The sequence below is a fragment of the Crinia signifera genome, chromosome 7 (genome assembly GCF_055691185.1).
Source record: "Crinia signifera chromosome 7, ASM5569118v1, whole genome shotgun sequence".
Taxonomy (NCBI): Eukaryota; Metazoa; Chordata; class Amphibia; order Anura; family Myobatrachidae; genus Crinia; species Crinia signifera.
This window is the reverse complement of record NC_139223.1, coordinates 37,039,253-37,064,249: the sequence shown is the minus strand read 5'-3', so window position 1 is coordinate 37,064,249 and position 24,997 is coordinate 37,039,253. Positions and strand designations below refer to the sequence as shown.

General features: G+C 43.4%; 1 protein-coding gene across 3 annotated transcripts in view; it reads left to right on the top strand.

Moving 5' to 3' along the window:
- Nucleotides 1-24,997, top strand: part of AXIN1 (axin 1) — a 132,967-nt gene that overhangs the window by 75,317 nt on the left and 32,653 nt on the right. The window contains exons 1-2 of one of the 3 annotated variants that reach the window (XM_083152831.1): nucleotides 16,761-16,980; nucleotides 22,459-23,427. In XM_083152831.1, coding sequence (XP_083008957.1) covers nucleotides 22,550-23,427 — 878 coding nt within the window. In that variant the 5' untranslated portion in view covers nucleotides 16,761-16,980; nucleotides 22,459-22,549. Of the gene's footprint in view, nucleotides 1-16,760; nucleotides 16,981-22,458; nucleotides 23,428-24,997 lie in introns of those variants that run through there. The other 2 variants (XM_083152833.1, XM_083152832.1) reach the window with 2 other exon arrangements.

Genomic DNA, 24,997 nt, shown 5'->3' with positions numbered 1-24,997 from the left:
GACCTTTCAGTGATTTTCTAAAGATATAGGAGTCATACGGAGAGATATCGGGTCTGTATGGAGGATATTTCAGTACCTCCCATTGCAATTTCGAGGTCGAGGGTCTTATTAGCTACATGTGGCCTAGAAATGTACTAGAGCAGTGGTTCCCAACCTGGGGTACTAGTACCCCTGGGGGTACTCTGCAGACCAGTTGGGGGTACTTGAAAATATTATTGGTAATGGCGGAAGATGAAAAAAAGTATTTTGATGGCAGAAGAAGACGACCCATTGCTATGGAGAAGAACCACGTTGTGTCACTTATGGTTCTGTCTTCAGCATCATCAGCGTTTCACTGTGCTTTTGCCTGACCAGCAATCCACTGGGAGCTACCCGCACTGCCCTCAGACATCAGTGATCATCTGCCCTGCACTGACACTGGTGGAAGAAGAAGCAGCATTAATCCTACAGGTGTAAGTGGGAACCCTGGAGACGGAAGGGCATGATTCCTGTCCGCTACTCCTTAATATAAGGACATGCATAAGGATACGCATACCGCTCACTTCCACTCCACTCGTAAGTACTGTATATATTTTAAAATGAGAGGAGGGGGTACTCATCAATGAAAAGCCTAATCAAGGGGTACGGGAGAGAAAAAAGGTTGGGAACTACTGTACTAGAGCATCACTACCCACTTAATGAGCTTGCCTATGCCCTTGTTTTTGATGGGTCAAGCAAACACCCATTCTCGCCAGACTTCTGATTCTCTGACAGATGCTAGGACACCCACTGTGCACAAACTTCCCATGAGCAAGCTTGTTGTGGATGATGTGATGCACAGTTCCCTTGCTTATCGACAGCAGCAATTTCACGTGTGGTCATCCGATGATCATGGCAAGTCCATGGTAAATTGTCTAACATATACTGTAGTGTTGAATCCTAAATCAGTTTATGTGGCATCATGTCAAGCACACGTAGCCCAATTTACAGCACGTACAGCTCATTAGTTTTTGCTTCTTCTTTCTTCAAAAACCTGTTGGGAACATGGCACTTTTTAAAAATAGTTTAATTAAATCTCAAATGTAACTCCTAGACTCTTCCAACTGTCATATCTTGAATATTTTTTAAATAAATATGCTTTCAAAATGTCAATATTGGAGTTAGGGGAGGGGGGGGGGGGGCAATCCTAGGCCGTATTTTCAATCCCAGGATTCATGATTCTGAATTGAAAAATGCTCAATTGCTGGGATCCTGGGATTGGAATATGGATTGCTGTAGGCAGTAGGGAAGGGTATAAGGAACAGGTGGCATTTACTGAGATGGGCGTTCTATTGAAGATGAGATTTTTTCCATAGCCTCCAATTAGATTCTACTTTTTATTTAGCACCTTCTAGAAGATAATAGATAACATCTGATTGGTTGCTATGGGCAACATCCCATCTTCCATAGTACTCCCATCTTAGTAATGTATCCCTAAGTGTAGGGAGCAATGAGGAAGGTTCACTGTAGAAAGCTGTAAGGGGAGTAGGGAGAAGTGAAGAAGCCTAGAGATACATACAGCGACAGTGGCATTTCAAATGTAGAGTCGGCCACCAACCAATGAGAGGTAGCGGTCTGGCAGCCAATCAGCTGCTTCCCTGATTGGCTGCCGGACTGCCACCTATGATTGGCTTTCGAACGTTGCTACATTTAAAATGGGGATGGCCCTGCCACCTATGCCAAACAGCTGGGCAGCGTCTTAGCCACGTGCTCCTAGTATTTATCACTGGCCGGCACAAATGCGCAAGCACAACCTAATCAAGTGAATCCCAGGATTGGAGGCTGTAATCCCAGGATTCAAATACCGGTATTTTTGGTACAAGATCCCAGCAAGTGGTGCAGGATCCGTCACAACCTCAGTGCGGCACTTGCGGTCTCCAACTCTGATCTGATGCACACGGGTCTCCACTTCGGTTCAGAATCGGAGATAAAACCACATAAAATTTGACACTTTTTACCTGATTTCTAAGCCCGATCCATCGAAATTGTCTGAAAAGGGCCCAAATCGTCTAAGTGTATGGCCAGTTTGAGAGGTGCACAGAAAAGTTTGGGGAAAGTGACTGTACTTTATAGTCTAAATCGAATGTGTACACGGTGCTGTGCGATTCGATCCCGATTTGATCCCGATTTGATCCTGACTCGATTTGGATTAAATAGAAAGTACATTGCACCGTGTGTACACCCCTTGTCTCTCACCGCATACCTGAACAAAATTCTGACATATGAACCTAGTTTATTTCATTTACTATTTTATTCTGAATTTCTCAATAAGAAATTTTTGGCCTAGGAGTGCCATGAAAAAAATATGATACTCTAGGGCAGTGGTTCCCAACCTTTTTTCTCTCCCGTACCCCTTGATTAGGCTTTTCATTGATAAGTACCCTCTTCTCTCATTTTGAAATATGGACAGTACTTAGCGGTATGCGGATCCTTATGCATGTCCTTATATTAAGGAGGAGCGGAGGAGTAGTATACAGCTAGGAATCGTGCCCTTCTGTGTCTAGACACTGGTTGTGTACTATCTCCAGGATTCCCGCTAACACCGGTAGGATTAATGCCGCTGCTTCCTCCACCTTTGTCAGTTCTGGACTGGTGACTACTGATGTCTGAGGGCAGCGCGGGAAGCTCCCAGTGGATTGCTGGTCAGGCATATGACACAACATGGTTTGTCTCCATGGCAATGGGTCTTCTTCAGCCATCAAAAGACCTTTTCATCGTCCGCCATTAGCAATATTATTTTCAAGTACCCCCAACTGGTCTGCAGAGTACCCCCAGGGGTACTAGTACCCCAGGTTGGGAACCACTGCTCTAGGGCTCTATAACTCAAAAAAGTTTGGGAACGGCTGCATAAGAATGTTAGCCTGTAAGCTTGCAAGGTAACACTGGGACAGGAATTGGGATAGCTAGTGATGTACTTGTTGAGCTAAAATCTGAAATTCTGACATTTTTTATTTGCGGTATAGTTTTATTGAAATAATTCAACGTATAAAACTTTGGTACTTGTTTCCTAGAACGGCCACAACGATTTAGATCGTTGTGGTCGTAAGATAAAAAATCGGATCGATCGCATCGCATGCGATTTGGTCGCATACGATGCGACCGATCCGATCGACCGATTTTTCACCCGATTTTTTTTTTTTTTTCACCTGATTATTTTAAATTGCCCCCCCAAATGTTACTAAGTGGGCTAGACCCCACGATAGACGTCAACCCGAAGCGTGGCGAGCGCAGCGAGCCCGCGAGGGGCGGCGGTGCGCGTCCTCCGACCTTTTCATTCCCCTACTATCCACTAGGGCGTGGAGTGAGAATAGAATAGTGTGGCGAGCGCAGCGAGCCACCGAGCCCGAAGCGTGGCGAGCGCAGCGAGCCCCGCGAGGGGACGCGTCTAACTTCACAGGTATACGCGTCCCCTCGCGGGGCTCGCTGCGCTCGCCACGCTTCGGGCTCGGTGGCTCGCTGCGCTCGCCACACTATTCTATTCTCACTCCACGCCCTAGTGGATAGTAGGGGAATGAAAAGGTCGGAGGACGCGTACCGCCGCCCCTCGCGGGCTCGCTGCGCTCGCCACGCTTCGGGTTGACGTCTATCGTGGGGTCATGGCGGGCACATAAAAAATGTGAAATGGGTCATATTTGGCCATTTCACCTTTTTTATCATTTTACCCTATGTGAGATGGACTTAATCAAGTCCATCTCATCTTGTGCCATTATAATGGCACAAGACCGACAAGATCCTCCCGATTTCAATGTTAAAAATTTTTTTAACATTGAAGTCTATGGAAAAATCGGGTCAATCGGTCGGTCGCATCGCGGCCGATTTCAATTGGTCGCGACCGACCGATCGACCCGATTTCTGTCAATCAAAGTGAAAAAATTTTAAAAAATCGGCCAGATCGTGAGGATCGTGTCCCTTAATTAAGAGCCACGATCACTCACGATTGTGGCCGTTCTAGGAAACAAGTACCAAAACTTTTTGATTTGATTTGTTTTCTCCAAAATAATAAAAAGCCACATGAAGTCAAAAACAGCTTTTTATCTCAAATTACTTAGATAGGTTTTGTTTCTAGCGCAGTAATGCTCAGCTCAGCTCTGTGTAGAACTTAAGACTTTATTTCCGGTATCACTGCCATTCTGCATTGTTGGGCTAGTGCCCAGGTGATGTAACATGAAGACTCCTGCCAAGGCCAGAGCTTGTGGCATCTGTGTGGGTGCACTGGAAAACTCATGCACTAAACAGTATCACAATTCTTTATATTTACTTTGGGAGCATTTCCTCATTATGTTGTGGACAGATTGTACTTACTGCCTCACTACTTTTGTATTTTCCCATACTAGGTGTCTAATGTAAATATTAAAGAATGTGTGTGTGTGTGTGTGTGTGTGTGTATAGTTATATATGTTTATACAGGATTAAGCTGGATTAAGGCTTGGGGGGGGTGCAGGTAGGTCAGTGGCGTAGCTTTGTTTGGGGCGCCCCCCCGCCGTTAATGGGGGGGCGCCCCCCCCCCCGGCTGCCCGTGCCCCCCATGCCCCCTCCCCCCATTGCCGCAGGCTTACCTGTCCGCCGCGCGTCCAGGCTCCCCTCCTGGCTTCAATTAATTCTATGCAGACGGACCATGATAAAATGGCCGCCCCCATACCGCAGACAGTTTCAGAGAACAGTCTGCTTTATGGGGCGGCCATTTTATCGTGGTCCGTCTCCATAGCATTGATTGAAGCCAGGAGGGGAGCCGGGAAGCGTGGACACTGGACAGGTAAGCCTGCGGGGGGATGGGGGGCGGGGGGATTACTATAGCACCGCAGACCCCCCGGCGCCCCCATATGCACAGCGCCCCCCCGCGACCGCGGGGGCTGCGGTGCTATAGCTACGCCACTGAGGTAGGTGTATATATATTAGATTGTGCATACCTCGCAACCAAACTTAACTACCCTCCCGGAATGGCCGGAGGGTCCCAAAATCGTGTCCCCCACCCGGTTTCCCGGAAGGGAGGGCAAGCCTCCCGCTATTAGTGGTGACCCCGCATCACCCAAGCCACACCTTCCCTCTGTCGCTCAAATAACACCAGCATTTGTTGCTCTATGGGGAGGGGCAAAAATTATGCAAATTGTGTCATTTAGTACCACACCCTCCTCAAAGAGCCGCAAATCACGCATTTACAGGGATGGGGCGCGGCTTAAACTTCTGGCACCACCATGTAATTTCCTACTGTCTTTTTAATTGTTTCACTGCTTTATTTTTGTGACAAGATGATTATATGGGAGCTGCTATAATCTCCGGAGAGGCTTTTCCGTAGAGGAGGCTGGAGGAGGTAGACCCATTCCAGGTGGGACAAAATGCTCTCTACCTGGATTTCACTGTCAATATATGATTGGCATCCCCAGTGTTGAACAATTTAATTTATAATAAAGGAATTTCAACACAGGTGATTGCAATCATAACATAAGAGGGGAAACCAGGTAGAGAGATTTTTGTGGATTGTTTTCATTACATTTAAACACTGGAGTATATTTCATTTAAACTAATACTTGAACAATGCCTGGCAACTGTTTATAGATCCACCTAAACTTTGTTTTACAAAGTTTTCTTGTAGTAGAAAAAATTCAACTTAACCTTAAAAATACACATAGATATATATATAATCTACTGTATCATCAATCTTGTCCTGACAATCCTGACAGAGGGGGGGGGGGGGGGGGCAAGGTACAGCATCCTCTGCGTCCTCCTCTTTTATTTGGCTATGGGTTTATAGTTGTCTAAATGGAGGTGCTTTAAAAGATTGGTCTCCAATAAGGTTTCGATAAAATTAAAAATGAAGGACTAAACTTACTTAATAAGAAATCTTATTAGATGCTACCTGTTATAAAACTCACACATAGTTTGACACCCTTATACAATATGATTTGAAAGATAATATAAATCACAATTTATTAAAATGCTACATCTACACATCAGATTAAAAAAATACATTGACATTTTGTCATACAGTACATTACTTCAGTGAACATAGATTTATACGAAAGGAAGCATTTTTTCAGGTCAAAGATTCTCTGAATGATTTCATTGATGTGTACCGTACACGTTTCATCTCTAAGAGACTTCTTCAGGGGTAATTCTTTGGGAGATGCTTCATATGGAAATCCACATACTGTGGAAGAAAAAAACAAAAAGTAATTTCTTTCTTTTTTTTAACTTTTTTCTTATAATGATGAAATAATTAGAAAAACACTTTTTTTGTTGTCTAAAATACCCCAATCAAATTCCAAGATGACTTGAGGTATGGCCTAGTGGCAAGGTATAATTAAGCCATGACTGAGTTCAATAGCCGGTGTATGTGAAAAACTCATTGTAGAACACCAGCCAGTTCTCCCTCCCTACCTCCCTACGATGAATACAGTTGACACTCTTATCTTTGTGACATGGGGACTCTTGTACAGTTAGACCTAAACCCAATTTGGTGGAGTTTTGCCAGGCAAAAAATATATTCTCATTGCTGCTGATCATGGCTGACAGGCAGCAGGTGGGCTGCGCGGCATGACCTCTGACATCACGTCACACTGTGCGGGTGCTCAACACTGCCCGGCATTAGATTACACATGAACAGGCGAATCCCGGAATCCCAGTATTGCTTTCTTATTGCCAGAGTTATAATCCATTCTATTACTTCTTTTGAGACAGTTACCCATTTTAGCCTTCTTCATCGTTATTTATACACCAATGGGGTCATCACGTTTCATTGCATCCTACTGACTCTTTAATATATTGTACATCATTGTGATATTACTCAACTCTAAGTATATTACTGCATTTTCTAGTACTGTGTTATCCTGAATTCTCCAATACTAGTTATTCGTGTTTCTCTAGTTGTGATTATGTTATCTATTACTGGTGCTGGTGCTCTGCTTCCGCGTCTTCTAGTTGGACATTACTCAGAGCGGTGTGTTGATAAATGAAAAACAGCTGACTGTATTGTTCTGTATTTGTGATGATCATCATACCGCAAGTGGGCATACTGTTTTGCTAATAATTGACATTTCGGTGTATTACTACTACTTATTATTGCAGTCTTTTGAGATTGTGATGATACATTTCTAGTGTATACTACTACAAGTTGTAAATGGATTTAAAATATTTTTATATATATATTTTTTATTCAAATATTATTTGACCAACTTATTATTATTTACATAAACTGGTGCATCGGATTATTTGTTATTACTGATTGCCGGCAAATATTATTGGTTTTATATGACTCATCTCTGATTTTGATATTAGAATTATTATGACAGCTGATGCGTGACAAACCAATTGTAAAACTATGTAAAGATAGCTAGATCAAGCTCTCATGCAGTATATGCTGGGGCAAGGTTGGGGGAAAAAGTTGCTTTAAAAAATAAAAAATATTTTTGTTTAAACCAATTTTTTTGCAGAATGTTTTAATGAAGAAAAAAAAAAACATGGAACAGCCATGTATTAACGCTTGCTAATATTAACAATGTAACATTATTAGGATTTGATATGGTCTATGTTACATCTTTCAATAGAATCCATTTTTCACTGCTCGTCATTCCTATTACATCATCATTCCTCTTTGTTGTTTGACTATACATTTGAATATGTTTGCACATTTTTTATTTCTTACTTTGTTAGATTAAAAAAAATTGGGGGTCTAAATCTTTATTATTTTATCTTTATTCACCAGTCTTTCAACTATTTTATCACATACCCTTTATTGTGGAAATGAATACATTTTTAAAAATATATTTATATTTTTATAGTTATGAACTGACCTAATTATCCATTAAAAAATAAATAAAAATAAAAACCTATTTAGATAAATTATTTATATAATATGAGGTACATTTTAATATGTTTTTTTTTGTTCAATAGATTCATGTAAATTGATAACATTTGATGATATCTTGGTGGACTATGTGTTCACTCTTGTTTGTGATATTAATATTATTACACTTCTCCATTGTACATTATTATATAGTTATATTTTTGTTTTTTTATTATTTTTTTTCTCACCTCATCTCTTTAACCTCATTTCCCTTTAATGTATTCAGTTAGTGGTATGTGTGTATAAAAAATGTCCCGTACTCTATAATATCTCATCCCTATTGTGAATTGGAATTTGATATTAACTTATCTATCTACTGTTAGTTGGTTTTCAATTACTATTTTATTTTGCAATGTTGGTTAAATAGAATTAAAAGCATCAGATCTTTTGTTTGGCTTTACTTCGGATTACTGCAAGAAACAAAGCAATATAAATCCAGATGCAACTGAAGTTTAGCTCTCTTTTCCTATGGGAACTATTTCTATTAAAGACATTAATTAGCCAAGTAGATATGTGTATAATTAAACTAAATAAGATAAACGCAAAATAATGAATTGCTTCTCTACAGTCAAGCAGAGTGAAGGCCAGGAGGCAAGCCAGAATTTGGTGCACTGTAAACAGAAAGAGAAGATGTCAGGCAATGAGGCAGAATTCAGTTGGATATAATCAGGCAAAGTGGAGTTACAAGACGGAGTGAAAATCTGTGAGATGTTTGAGAGTTCAGCAAATAATTTCCTGGTAGAATGAAGGTCAGGGGACAAGCCAAATTTCAGTACAGAGTTTTCAGGCAGAGCTTATAGGTAGACCGATCACTGGTCCAAGGGAGTCCTTATTCTTGCAAGAGGAGGACACCGAATGGGAAGGGGAGGCAACAAACCCTTTGACCACTGTTGAGAAGTCTTTGTTCAGGCAGAAACAAATAATTCATCAGCAAAATTTTAAATATCCTTACAGATCTGAGAATATCAGTCATAGCTATTAAAATATTCTTACAATTTGGCCCCTCCAAGGTGCCTCACATCTGAGGAGATATCTGCTCCTCAGTAATACAATATTGTAAAGCAATTGTAGGAGCACATATTGTAGGAATCGAGTCAAAGAGATATCAGCTTGGGTCTGCAATTCAGAGTATATCAGTTTAATTTTAAAATGGTTCCATATTCGCTTGGTAGTAGCATCAATGTTTGCCAGCAGCAGTGATGCAGTGATGGCTGTTGTGTGTTTAGAAAGTAAAAATATTTCTTCTCCGCATTTTTTCTCATAGTGGCATGATAGGTCAACTGACTTGACATTATGAGCTTTAAAGCGGGTAAAATGCAAAGCCCAAGGAACCTGACTTGAATTCAATTGCTTGGCTTGTCTTTACATCTTCCCAGATTCTTGTGATCTATATAAATTGTAATTGGAAACCAGAACCTTCCAGTAGATGTCAACACACTTTCAAGGCTAGATGAAACACAAGACATCTTTATATTCTACTGAATAATTTATCTCTGCTGGGTGTCCGTCTTTTCAAAAAGTAAGAACATGGATAAAGGATCTGTTTTTCCACAAGTTTCTGTGATAGAACAGCTCCTCTTGTGGATTCAGATGTGTCAACGTCTACAAAGAATGCTTGAGCCGGTTTACGGTGAACCAGCACTGAAGCTGAATGAAATGTCTTCCTCAATTTAAGAAAAACCTCTTGAGCTGATATGTACCATTGGAAAAGAATGCACTCGCGAGTAAGATGAGTAATAACATTGAATGATTCCATAGGAATTTTTTTTTTTTGTTATTTTTTAAATACTTTTCAGATCTTAAATCCATTGATTGGTTTTGACACCATTGAGCTGCGTCCATGACATGCGCCAAGAGTTTGTAAACTCAGAAGTTTTTATTTAAAGCGGCAATCATTTGCGAGGCAACACAATGCCTTGGAAATGATTTCCGCTTAAAAAAAAAAGTCTGAGATCGTCCGGCATCATGCACCGTCATCTCCATTCCAAAATGTTAAGAATACGTGGAAGAATTAATACAATCACTATGCCATATATACAATAGTCCATACATGGTCTGTGGCCACCATAATTTCTCCCAATAATAAAGGTAGCCATGCAGAAGATATGGAGGGCAAATAAAACCTCCTTTAAAATGATGAACATTATATTCCTTAAGAGTTTCCGGTTCTTGCTTTGACAAAGAGTACATTATATAGTATATCACACAAATGGAACAGACGCCCAGAGAATGAATTCAATTAGGAAATCATAAGAAACAGGGGAAAAGGTGGGTGGGGGTTGATTTTTAGATTGTCTTTTATCAAGCACATTCTTAGGGGGGTATTCAATCACGGGTCACAACTGTCAAACTGTCAATCCATCCCAACAGCCGTGACCCTGGCCCATTTTTGTTTTGCTCAACAGCATATAGCCAGGCGGGATTCGATGTCCTGCCTGCCGATCAACGAAAAGGGGCCGTGTCCGTGTAAACGGCCATGGATTGTGGAGATTCGGCCATGATCGCGACAATTCCCGGCCGTTATCGGCAAAACGGGCCTGACAGCTTTTAAAGTCGGCCAGTTCTGTGGATCTGCCTCTTCAATGCTGGCCAGAAAGACAGCATTGAATAGGCGCCCACCGCTATTTGCCCTGTCGAAAATAGCATTGGGGATTGAATACTTAACTCTTAATATTACACAGGAATTTCTTAATCTGCTGTCTGTCCCTTTCTTCTTTAATGTGGGTACAAAAATTGATTACAAAAAGCAGTAAAGTGTTCCCAAAGTGATAGAAAATTTCTGTAGATAACATCAAAGTTTAAACTTTTGAGATGTCCTTTTCACATTCATACCATTAATGGCATAGCTTTCTCATTCACCAGTGTAGATGCAATAAGCCATCGATAGTTTCGGAAGGGAAAACTGTTCTTAATTAAACAAATGTTATACGTCCAGATAAATATCTATAAACTCCACTATTGAACCTGGGAGGCTTGTCAGATCTGAAAGACACTAATATAACATCTGGGTACACTTGAGACAGGGCTCATTGATTTATTCAGAAAGGAACAATCTCAGATAAGCCACTTTTTATGGTACAAGATAGTTTTTTCCAGAATCCTAGGACTTTTTTTCTCTGTAACGTACATTCCACCAAAAAGTATACTTAGCACAAAGGTTAAGCTGACTTTTACTGATCCTTCTTGTTTGGCAAGGTACCCTCTAACACTATCCACTCCTTTGAACTAAACATTGGGTTTTGTGTTCTTGAGAGACAAAGGTCTGATAGGGATGCAGTTAAGATCCCGGCGGTCGGGATCCCGGCGTTCAGAATCCCGACCGCCGAAATGCCGACACTTTCTCCCTCCTGGGGTGTCCACGACACCCCTGGAGGGAGAATAAAATAGCGTGCCGAGCGTAGCGAGGCACCGGGCCCGCTGCGTGGCGAGCGCAGCGAGCCCGCAAGGGGGGGCGATCCACGTCCCCCCCTTGTCGGCATTTCGGCTGTCGGGATTCCGGCGTCGGGATTCTGAACGCCGGGATCCCGACCGCCGGGATTCAATACTGAATCCGTCTGATACTATGGGAATGCAGGCTAACAGACCACTTGGCCTGTTCTTATATCTTCCTCTGGAACATCATGTAGCTATCGTGAAACATTGACTTATCAAAACTGTCAAAATCCAACGGAGGATCAAGTTTTTGACTTGCCGTAGTTCATTATACAACACTTGTTACACTGATCAACCATCAATCAAGAAGAGCGGACAATATCCTGAAAAGTGAATTTAAATCAGCACTTACACACTTTTATTTTTGTTCAAGCAGTTTATTATCACTGTACTTGGTGGTGTATGAATCCAAGAAGCAATTCACTATTAAGCACTGCTGGTTTAGCTTTTTTTTTGTCCATTGGAATTGTATACCTCAACTTCTCTATTGGCCAATGATAATGATGATCTGTGGCTTTCACACTGGTTAGTGACTGAGGGGCAGATTTATTAAGCTTGGAGAAGAGATAAACTGGAGATAAAGCGGAGAAAAGGTAAAAGGAGATAAAGCAACAGCCAATCAACTCCCAACTGTCTTTTTCAAACACAGCTGATTAGCTGGTGCTTTATCTCCTTTTACCTTTTCTCCGCTTTATCTCCAGTTTATCTCTTCTCCAAGCTTAATAAATATGCCCCTATAACCCTGTGTGTTATGCTGATGTATTGATGACTATCCATAATTGGTGGTTTGTAACCTTTGATGTTCTCAGTCTGATTTTGATGGTTGGGCTTTAGAGAACTTCAGGTACAGGCACACAAAGCCTGTCCCCTTAAATCTGTGACACAGGAGGAAGCAAGACAGCAGTGTGGTCTCTCTGCACATTGAACTGCAGCCGCATCATTATATTTTGCTTGCAGCTCAGCTAAGTCTTTCAGGAGAAAGAATTTCAGGTATGTGTGTAATTCTGATTTTGTCTGGCTTTGGAACCTACATGTGAAGCTTATTATGTTTCTTGTGGCTGACCATCATCCTATTGTCGGGATCTGGTATATTATATAGGGCACTACTGACTGTGAGGGCATATGGTATGGGGTATTTATCTGAGGGCATATCTAGGTGGCACTACAATGTTACTTATACCCCTTTCACACTACCTTCAGTACCGTGTGTTTTTGCAAGTGAATGTACATTAACCCTGGATTTTGGTAGGTTAGGCCTTAGATCTGTGAATTTGATGGCTTTTAGACCCTGCAAATTCCCATCTCTCATATCTGACTATAACTATATACTGACATAACCATGCCTAGCTAAAACACTGAGCATCCTAGTGGTGGCAAAGTTGGCGCAGCGAAGGTGCCTGTGTACTCCGACCCCCCCCATCGAAAATACAGGGGGGCGGCTGCGGTTAGTTGCCCGTGCCACGGGTGCAATTAGCGTGGCTACATCTGTACATGTCTGTATTGTTCTCAGTATGTGCTACACAAATGTATGTATATGTATGTGTGTGGTGCTGAATATGGTGTTATATTGCAATGAATGTATCACACTGACTACATTGTACATCCTGCATATTGAATACTGTATCTAATGTACTGTATGTTACTGAATATGTGGGTCAATCAATTCTGTGCAATGTACTTCCAGGTACAAGTCATGGCCGCAGGGGCCGGACATTACAGAGCCTAGATTTACACAAAACTGTAGCGCACCCACTGGTAGCACATATAATAGGACTGTATTGTACCCAGCATACTGAATATGGTGTTATAGTGTAGTATACGCTATAATAAGACTGTTTTGTACCCAGTGTAAAGAGTATGGTGCAGTGTACAGTAGGGTACAGAGTATGGTGTTATAATATAGTATGTGATATAATAGGACTGTATAAGTACCCATTATGAAGTACTGCATATGGCGGTATAGTGCAGCATATACAGTATAATAGGACTGTGTTGTACCCAGTGTAAAGAGTATGGTGTTATAGTTCAGTATATGATATAATTGGACTGTATAAGTACCCATTATGAAGTACTGCATATGGCGGTATAGTGCAGTATATACAGCATAATAGGGCTGTGTTGTACCCAGTGTAAAGAGCATGGTGTTATAGTGTAGTATATGATATAACAGGACTGTATATGTACCCATTGTGAAGTACTGCGTATGGCGGTATAGTGCAGTATATATATAATAGGACTGTATAGTACCATGTGTGGTACAGAATATGGTGTTATAGTGCAGCAAATATTGTACAATAGCACTGTAGGGTATATAATTATCCAGTGTGAAGAACTGAGTATGGCGGTATAGTGCAGCACATACAGTATAATAGGACTGTATAGTACCCATTGTGATGTACTGCGTATGTCGGTGTAGTGCAGTATATATAATAGGACTGTATCAGACTGTACTGACTGTATTATACTGAGGGCCAGATGTATCAAGCTTCAAAAATGATAAAGTGAAGAGTGATAAACCAGCCAATCAGCTCCTACCAGTCATTTTTCAAACCCAGCCTGTGACATGGCAGGTAGGAGCTGATTGGCTGGCTGTTTATCACTCTCTATTTTATCACTTTTGAAGTTTGATACATCTGGCCCTGAATATGGTTGTAGTAGTATGATATAATAATAGGACTGTATAGTACCATGTGTGGTACAGAACAGGTGTTATAGTGCAGTATATGATATAATAGGCCTGTATAAGTACCCATTGTGAAGTACTGCATATGGCAGTATAGTGCAGTATATATAATAGGACTGTATAATACTGACTATGGTGTTATAGTAGTATCTCCTATATATTTGGCTACATCTGTCACTCAAAGTGGGTGTCTGTGTCTATAACGCTCTGTTCCTGGACTTTCCTCTTAATGTGTGATTGCCTTCATCTGTGCTGAACACCTTTCTGAGAAATTAACCTGTTTAAAACAGGTGATGGCAATCATACATTAAGGGGAAGTCTAGAAACAGAGCATTGTGTCCCTCCTGGAGAGGGTCATGTTGGGAGGTATGTGACAGAGAACCAGCCCAGTGAGCCCACAGACAGTGCCAGACACCCACTGCCTTCCCATGTTGCCCAGCACTGCTACTCCACAGCCACCAGGTGAGCGCCCCCCTCCCGCGATTTGCGGCAAAACCTCCCCCCCGCGCGCCTCCCCCCCTCCCGCGATTCGCGGCAAAAACACCCGCTCCCCCGCGACCCCCCCTACCGCGATTCGCAGCAAAAACACCCCTGCGACCCCCCCTCCCGTGATTCGCTGCAAAAAGAACCCCCCCACGACCCCTCCCGCAATTCGCGGCATAACCACCACCCCGCGACCCCCCCCTCCCGCGAATCGCGGCAAACCCTCCCCCGTGACACACACCCCCCCCCCCCGATTCGCGGAAAAAACACCCCCCCCCCCGCGACCTCCCTCCCGCGATTCGCGGCAAAAAGAACCCGCCCGCAACCCCCCTTGCACGATTGGCGGCACCCCCCCTGCGACCCCCCTCCCGCGATTCGCGGCACCCCCCCCCCGCAATTCGCAGCAGCCCCAGGATTAAATGGCACATGCAAAACACTACATGGCTATGGTCGACAATGAAAAAGGTTGACATGAGTTTTTGAAGATTTATTTTTAATTTTTTTAATTTTTTCATATTCATTGTCATGTGTCGACATGGACACCAATGAAATGGCACACTTATGTCAACATTTACATGTGTTGACCTTTCTGTGTTGATTTTTTCTTGTGGCGATTCGCGTCACACCCCCCCGCAACCCCCCCTCCCGCGATTCGCGGCACCCCCCGTGACCCCCCACCTCCCGCAATTCGCGGCAACCCCCCACCGGAACCCCTGTGAACCCCGCCCTCCCGCGATTCGCGGCACCCACCCCCGCGACCCCCCCCCTCCCGCAATTCGCGGCACCCCCCCGTGATTCGCGGCAGCTCCAGAATTAAATTGCACATGGAAAACACTGACATGGCTATGGTCGACAATGAAAAAGGTTGACATGAGTTTTTGAAGGTTTTTTTTTTCATTTTTTGAATATTTTCATATTCATTCTCATGTGTCGACATGGACACCAATGAAGTGCCACACTTATGTCAACATTTACATGTGTTGACCTTTCTGTGTTGATTTTTTCTTGTGGCGATTTGCGTCACACACCCCCACCCCCCCCACTCCCGCGATTCACGGCACACACACACACACCTCCCCCGCGATTCTCGGCACCCCACCCCGTGACCCCCCCTCCCATGATTCGCCGCAACCCCCGCCCCGTAACCCCCCCTCCCGCGATTCGCGGCACCCACCCCCGCAACCCCCCCTCCCGCAATTCGCGGCACCCCCCCGCGATTCGCGGCAGCTCCAGAATTAAATTGCACATGGAAAACACTGACATGGCTATGGTCGACAATGAAAAAGGTTGACATGAGCTTTTGAAGTTTTTTTTTTTCATTTTTTGAATGTTTTCATATTCATTCTCATGTGTCGACATGGACACCAATGAAGTGCCACACTTATGTCAACATTTACATGTGTTGACCTTTCTGTGTTGATTGTTGATTTTTTCTTGTGGCGATTCGCGTCACACCCCCCCCCACCCCCCCCGCAACCCCCACTCCCGCGATTCACGGCAAACACCCCCCCCCCCATGCGATTCTTGGCACCCCACCCCGTCACCCCCCCTCCCGTGATTCACGGCACACCCCCCGCGACCCCCCCTACCATGATTCGCCGCAACCCCCGCCCCCCGTAACCCCCCTCCCGCGATTTGCGGCAACCCACCCCGCGACCCCCCTCCCGCGATTCTCTGCAATCCCTCCCCTCCCGCGATTCGCAGCATCCACCCCCCCACAACCCCCCCTCCTGCAATTCGCGGCACCCCCCGCGACCCCCCCTCCTGCAATTCGCGGCACCCTCCGCGACCCCCCCTCCCGCGATTCGCGGACACCTAAGTTGCAATACAGGGCATCTTTCATACAATTCTAACCATATTTCTCATATACAAACGTTCACAAATTAAGGGGGCGCAGCCCCTTACGACGGTGTGAAGAGCGCCCGTAGGGCGCGATGAATCACCTAGTGATATAATAATGGTGTTATAGTGCAGCAGATATTGTACAATAGCACTGCAGTGTATATAAGTATCCAGTGTGAAGAACTGAGTATGGTGTTATAGTGCAGCACATTATAAGGACTGTATTGTACCGAGCATGGTGTTGTTATGCAGTACATGTACTATATACATATAGAGCTAGTGTGTACGGTACAGAGGCACTGACACGGAGAGAGACCCGGTTGCCCGCGGGGGCGCGCGTGTGGCGGGAAGCCTGGTCGCTTCGGGGGCGCGCAGGGCTCCTGCTCGTGCGGCCTGCTCTCCTCCACCATGGCCGCGAGACGTACGGCGCGCTCGCGCCCCCCCTCCCGCAGGGCCCGGCGACGCAGAGCCGGGGGTACGCGCACGCAGAGGCTGCTCGCTCTCCCACACTCACCGAGGAGGAGAGCCTCTCACCGGGCATGGCTGTCAAGCAGCGCTCGCTTTGTTATCACCTCCCTCTCCCGGTGCAGCGGTCGCCGCTGGTAGCTTGATGGGTGGCGGTGGAGCGGAGGAGGACGGGCCCGGCGCGGAATCCCCGGAGCAAAGCCGGGGTGTTTCCTAGGTGAGTGCCGGGAGCCGAGGGGGGTCATTCTGGGAGGAAACTTTGCAGCCGAGGCGGCCGGGTTGATAGAGGCCTCAGAGTGCGGGGCTCCGTGGGATGGGTAGCGGGGGGCTGCTGCAGGACTGAGCTGGGCCTGAGTGGGGGTGCAGGTGCCTTCAGTGGCAGGCCGTACCCCACAGTGTACTCACAGCCCAGCCACTAGCTCTACCACTTATGCGCACCCCTTTATTCGTCCCCCCTGTAATTGATGTGCATTCCTTTACCTGTGATTGACATGCACCCTTTTATGTGTCCCCCTTTGATTGACATGCATCCTTTTATTTGATCCCCTGTGATTGACGTACACCCTTTTCCCTGTGACTGACGTACACCCTTGTATTTGACCCCCCCCCTGTGATTGACGTGCACCTCTTTATTTGTCCCCTCTTTGATGTGTACCCCTTTATTCATCCCCTTGTGCTTTACGTACACCCCTTTATTTGCCTACCTTGTTGATTTATGTGCACCCCTTTATCCGTCCCCTTTCTGTATTTTACATGCACCCCAATATTTGCCCTCTCTATGATTTGTGCAACTCCCTTTGTCCTATTTGTGTTATATTTGTGAACTCCATTATTCATCCCCCCTCTGTCATGTATATGCGCACACTATTCACCTACTGTTATTAATGTACATCCCATTTTTCAGCCCCCTCTTGTGATTCAGGTGCACCTTTTTTTTGTCCCCCCTTTGTGATTTAGGGACACCCCCATAATGTCTTCCTCTGTGGTTTAAATGAATCACATTCCCTTTCAGCTTAACATTATTTGTTGCTTCACCAACTTCCCTAGAGAAAAGTGTGTGCGTTCCTTTTATATACATATTTATTAACATTTATATACCACTAGCGTATTCTATTGCACTTTCCAATTTGTATGATGCGTAATGACAGAGGATGCTTGCATAGTATGCGGTGCTATACAATAAGGTGGATTGTGTAACAAAATTACTGACAGACCTGTCCAACTGAGCTTACAATCAATAACAATTGGACAAGTGACAGAGCGTTACCCAGCCAGTGTTCCCTGTTTTTATGTTTGTATTATTTAATATACAAGCAGAAATTCCACTGATAATGTGCATCATTCGTACTGAGAAATGCTCTTTCCTGGTCACGTCCCCAGATTTTGCGGACGTTCATTACCATAGGATGCATTTGTTTAATAAGATCCAGTCTATGTAAATATTGGTAATAGCCTCATTTATTCTTGGACATATTGCGGTTCTCATAATTCGGAAGTAGCAGGCTTTTGGCAGTTTTTTGGTATAATCTAATTTATTCTATATGCAATCCAGTGCGCTTCTTTGTGTGGTTTTTGCATTTATTACTGTAATTGTGTTTAATTGTACTTTTTTTTTTTTTTACTGTAATTGATCTTTTTGTCAATATTGATTTTTGTAGTGTCTACAAATCCTTCATCATTGAATAATTGCTGAGTGCAGGTTCAAGGCTCCAGCTTCACAAGCTAAATAAAGTACAATTACTGGACCTTGTTTTTGGCAATGGAGTTGTCACACAACACCCCCCCCCCCCCCTCCATTGCAGGTGGAAGATTTACATATGTGTGTATTGTTGCATCTAAAACTTATGCCACCTATACGGCACACACACTGCTATCTAATCCCTCAGCATTTTTTTCAATGCGTTGCGTGTAGTGTACATTTTTGCGCGTTGCTGCATTGTTAAATGTCCTGGGGATGTGTAAATGTCAGATAAGTTATCGGGGAGAATCCTGAAAACTAGGGTTTGTTAATACTGATAAATGTGATTTATTTTGAACACTCTGGTTACATTGCTATTAATGTCTATTTAGTGGATCTCTTCAATGATCCAGCTGTGCAATTTTCAGATTTGTTTTTTTAACATTATTTTTATTTAAAATTTCCACAACATCTATATCTGATTTTGTGTCTTAATTGTATTTAAAAGTTGCATGATACCACAGCTATTTCTTTGTAATGATGGAAATCTATTCTTTGGGCTCCGTAATATGCTCGATTGGTTTGGTTAATGTGTGAGTATAGGGTTACTGTAAAAGTTTCATAGGAAATAGAGGATTTATCTTATTCTTAGTTCTATGCCTTGAGATATTTAATGTTATGAGAATTGGTTACGGGCTTATGTTATCTCTTATCTAGACCGCCTAGTTTAAAGTACTGGAATTCTTCATTAGTCTGAGGGAATAGCCAGTTGGTTCTCTGTGGGATGATATCAGTCACCAACTGCAAATGTTCCAATCCTTTTTTTTTGGTTAGCATTTCTATAAGGGAATAAAGCAGTTTGTGTATGAAAAAGCAGAGACAGAGGTATGGCTGTAATTCATAGGGGGCGATTCAATTGTTGTATGCTGGGTACGCACCAGAACGATTTGGTCTCAATTACCCACAATTTAGACGCATCTTGCGTCCGATTGTACGTAAAAAGAGCAGAGTTGTTTATGTGTTCAATGCGATTCCGATCCGCGTCCCTGCTGGTCGTTGGGTCACTTTGGAGATTTTACCTACTGCCCTAAATAGTCATCTACATCAAATTGGGTACAGATGTGCGCTCCAATCCATTGTACGATTTCAAGTAAATCGTTTTACGATCGTTGCATCATCATGGTCGTACTGGTGTGTACCCCACATAAGCTATAGGATTATAGGACAATACTGTGTGTCTCATTAGCTGTAAATGATCTCTGATTGGAAATGACTACTTCCATTCCCCATCATCTATTTTTTTGGACTTTTAATACCGGTTATTATCCCTTAACAGATATTCAAGTTGAAATTGAAATACTGGCCTTTACCAGGGCTAAGTTAATCGGGTCTCCTTATACCTACAAAAGCTTTGTACTCTCTTTGACCTTGATAATGGACAAATTTTATCCACAGATGATATTTGTTATCTCTAAAGAGTAATCAGGATAACTGCAGCAAGTTAGTAAGCCCTAGTGTTAAATGACTCGTATTGTATTTGGTAATATCAGCCTTTTCTATTTATCTGTTACATTACACAGCACTCGAATCCCTGTATGTACACTGGCAGAGGTATACAAATAATGTACAGTACTAGAGAAGGATTTATGTACTTTTTCTTCTCTTTTTACAGAAATTGTGTCGTAGTCGCAACACAATGCGACTAAGATGGTCAGGGAGACTGTGACATATTTAATAGGACACCTGTATATTTGTGTGCGACTGACTCTATCGGCCAGATGTACTAAGCTTCAAAAAGTGATAAAATGCAGAGTGCTAAACTACCAGCCAATCAGCTTCTAACTGCCATGTCATAGGCTGAGTTTGAAAAATGATAGATACGAGCTGATTGGCTGGTGGTTTATTCTTCTCCTCTTTAACACTCCTTGAAGCTTAGTACACCTGGCGCTGTATCTTTATAAAAAGTGCTACAATGTAACAGCCACAGATCCCACCCCCCCCCCCTATATAAGTTCTGTTTCGTATCCAGAGTCTGTGGCACACAATACACAGGTGTCCTATGTCCCATTACTAAGCAGAGTCTCCTTGTTCAACCTACCTGCATCGGGCTGTGGGTATATGAGAATAGATGTGGGAGGACACATCTGTAACTATTTCCGCACATTTCGGCTGCCATTGTGGGATCACCAGTGCTTAGTGATTTGGTAGGCTGCATTATCATCTCCTAATGATGGCTGCCAGTAAGGACCACTGTAATGCTAACTGACTTCCTTCATGATTATTTCTGGTCATTGATCAGATATGTCTTTTTCTGTCCTAGGGACTAGTCCCAGTTGACAGTCTGCCGTTCAGTATCTCCTGCGATGTGTCATACTACTGTGTCTGTTGACGCTCATTGTTCCTGAAATGTTTTTCAGTGGTACCGAGTTGTTGCACATTAAAAAAACATCCTATTAGGCCTATAAATAACACAAAGCTAATAACCACACTTACCACCAGGCATATCCCTATTTCATTATCTAGTTGTTAGTGAAATACATTATCCTGGCATCTGTATGAATGTATACAGCACATACATATTAGAAATCATAAAGTGTCATTTTTATTATTTTTTTAATTGCGTTGAACTGTGCTGTACGTCTCCACTGATTCCAGGCTCCGCATGACTGCAGTAATAAAATTCTTACATTTGAAGTGTGGAATTCTGCTGTAGGTGGCGGTTGGCATGCTTAATATATAAGAGAATATGTGATCATTCACATCAGTCCCTGCCCCAGTGGAGCTTACAACCTATATTCTCTATCACATGTACAAACACACAGACAATGGGGGGTTTTGTTTGTTTTTTAAAGCGGCAATCATTTATGACGCATATCCATGCCTTGTGAATGATTTGCCACAAAACATCCAAGTTCAGTCGGCATCTCACACCTCCGGCGAACTTGAACTCTATTGCACCTGGCCGATAGTGTTTTATCCATGTCGCCCATGCTGTATAAACTATAGGTGCCAGGTTACATCTTCATCATTTTAAATATCTGAAGAATAGAGTTCTGCCGTTCAAGACTATTGAACATGATAAAATAGAATTTCCTTTTAAATATGTGCAAAAAAAATAATGGTCTGCTTGTTCCCTTTTGCATACGAGTGTATCTTTCATAAAAGAGCTAAACCCAGATATATATAGATGCAAAATGGGATTTGCTGCTTTAGCCAAGTTTCTGCTGTTGCTCCCACATATGCTTATTTTGACTCCATTCCATATAAAACCAATTTTACATGAATGTCCGCTGCCCTAACAGAGACAGAAAGCAGGGATGGTTAATCCTCTAACTGTCTCTTAACCTCACCCTCTATTGACACCCCCCCCAAACATTTACGTACCTAGATCTTTATCATCCAATAATTATATTTGAAATAATACTATTTGGTGCAACTTCATTCCTAAAACCAGTAAATACGGAAACTCCTCTACGTGTTTACAGAGACATTCCTTTTTATTCCTGTACTAGAAAAGCGGTTCTAGACCATATATTGCATGCATACATGTTACTCTGCATTATACGCTGTATATGTGACGTTCGATATTGTAGACAACCAAAAGCTATTTCGGAAAATGCTGTCAATTTGTATTTCTTATAATACAGGGAATGACGATATACTGTAGCTCCACTGTTTATATATTTAGCTTCTAAAAAAGTAACATTACTCAGCGTTGTTTTAAGGTTAATTCAGTAGAACAGGAGTAGAACAATTTCGGGAGCCAAATAACCAATACACCTAATTAAAAAAAAAACCTTTCTGGCACATGGCTGATGGGTGTAATCTCTATTGATGCCAATGTATGCACGTTTCCTGGCTCCAGTGTCTTATTAGTTACTATATTTTGCTCAGCCTTCCAGCAGTAGAACGGAGATGGTTATAGGATACATATATACACATTTTATAAATCCAGTGATATCTAAAATCTGTCCAAAATAATGCTAAGAAAATAACTTCTTTTTTTCTTTTGCGCAGGAGGCAAGCCTTTATCGGGGACGTTTGTCTCGAAATGTCCAGATTTTAAACCTGTATAGTAATTACTACGCCATAATAAAACGCCGTCAAGATGAGTGTCCAAGGGAAAGGTTTCCCTTTGGATCTAGGGGGAAGCTTTACTGAAGATGCACCAAGGCCACCGGTCCCGGGGGAGGAAGGAGAGTTGGTTACAACAGATCCTAGGCCGTTTAGCCACAGTTACTACACTGCGAAATGTGATGGGATCAAAAATGAGACTTCAACAGCAACTCCAAGAAGGTCTGACCTTGACTTGGGGTACGAACCCGAGGGCAGTGCTTCTCCAACACCACCATATTTAAAATGGGCGGAATCATTGCACTCTTTGCTGGATGACCAGGATGGGATTAACTTGTTCAGAACTTTTCTGCAACAGGAGAATTGTGGAGACCTGCTGGATTTCTGGTTTGCATGTAGCGGCTTCCGAAAGCTGGAGCCCAGTGACTCTAAGGTGGATAAGAGGCTCAAACTGGCCAAAGCGATTTATAAAAAATACATTCTCGACAATAATGGCATCGTTTCCCGGCAGATCAAACCAGCAACTAAAAGTTTTATCAAAGATTGCGTGTTGAGGCAGCAGATTGAGCCGGACATGTTCGACCAGGCCCAAATGGAAATCCAGTCGATGATGGAGGACAATACTTACCCTGTGTTCCTAAAATCTGATATCTATTTAGAATACACAACGATTGGCGGGGAAAGTCCTAAAATTTATAGCGACCACAGCTCAGGCTCTGCAACAGGGAAGGGACCATCTGGATATTTGCCAACCCTTAACGAAGACGAGGAGTGGAAGTGCGACCAAGTTGTGGAGGATGATTGTGAGAGGGAATCGGTTTCCTCGAACAGACTCAACCAGAAACTCATTTTAGAAGCTGTATCGCATTGTGCAGCGCCTACTAGACGACTGAGCGATGGGAGAGAATTCAGGTATGCCGCCTCTGCTTTATATTCTCTGCATAACTGGTAACGTTCTGCTTTTTGTAGTGAAACCGTTGTGTGCTTCAGTGATCTAACCACTTGCTAAAAATCTTTAGATGATTACTTTTTAGAATGGTTGTGATTTCAGAGCCGGAGTCCATTCATGTGTTTGCTGGGGTGGTTGTCCTGGATGAACACAGCAAAGCTATGGGCTATGAGCTGAAATGGGTTCTCCCGCAGCTATGAGCTGCGGAAAGGAGCAACAATTGAATTGCTCCGTTGGGCGCCATCTAATGGCAGCCACAGGGAAAAATAGATCTGAATCTCTCCCTACAATGTATTTTTAATTAAACAATGCAAGACCATCTGCAATCAGCCCATAGGCAACATCTTACTGTATGACCTGATGGTTCTTTCACTGTGTTTTTTTTTTTCTCAAATCTAATTTAACTCAACGGTTTAGCTATTTATTTTTCTATGAATCTGATGTGGTGTTCTGCTCAATTATCAAACTTTAAAGGATATTTGAACTTTGTCTTATACACAGGTGGTCTCCACACCACCATTTGTCTAACTCCGTTTGACTGTTCTGTGCTGCAAACGACTCTGCTCCTTCCACTATATTGTACTTTTTCTACACCAAAACGCTCTCCCTGGCAGAGGTGGTTTCCACAGCGCTTGGAGATAATATCTTCAAGCGCTGGGACCGTCACACTGGGGGCAAGCTTCAGAACCAAGGTAAGCTGCTGGGCTACCTCTAGCCCCCGTGCACCCCCCCAACCCTCGTCTGGGAGGTGAATGGATGTCGCACACAGGCATCCATTCACCTCCACCGCTGCTGTCTGCAGAGTACAGCAGACAGCAGGTGAGGCTGTGTGTGCCCCCCTTCGAACCTGCGGACGCTGCGGTCCGTGGGTTGGGATTCCCCAATTGATGTAAACAGGAGCCAGGTCAGATGACCCAGTGCACCAGTTTACACTGCCCTCTACCCTGGTCTTAGCCATGTTCTACCCAGGTCAGGACCTGGGTAGAAGTCCCGTGTAAAGGGACACGGCTTGACCCATTTACACTGCCGCTGACCTGGGTTTTTGTGGCGGCGTAAAAAGGGGTATCCTGGCTTTCTGCTGGCTCCATTTCCCTTCTCATGTCACATGCAGGCCTGTCCTCACTTATGTTTCACTCGTCTGCTATACTCTACACTGCGAGTGACATGAGAAAACGGCGCTGCGACACATCGCACAGTGTTCCAACAGAGCTCCGCGACTAGTTGAATCTGCCCTTAATATCACCCGCTGTAATGTTCCAAGTTGCTGAAATGCCTTGTAAAAAAGGAATTGACACTATCTGGGGTAGACAGTTGTTGAGATGGCGGCTATCGGCACCGTGCACCTAATGGAGCAATTCAGTTATTGAGCCAGCGTTTCTCCTCGCAGAGCCCTGTGCTTGGTGAGCAGACATGTGCGAAATAACCTGTTTGGGCACCTAAACGGCGCATTAGTGGGGTTTAGCCGTTTTATGCAGCTAAACCTGACACTGCAGGGTGTGTTTAAAAAAAAAAAAACTATAATTGATTGGCTCC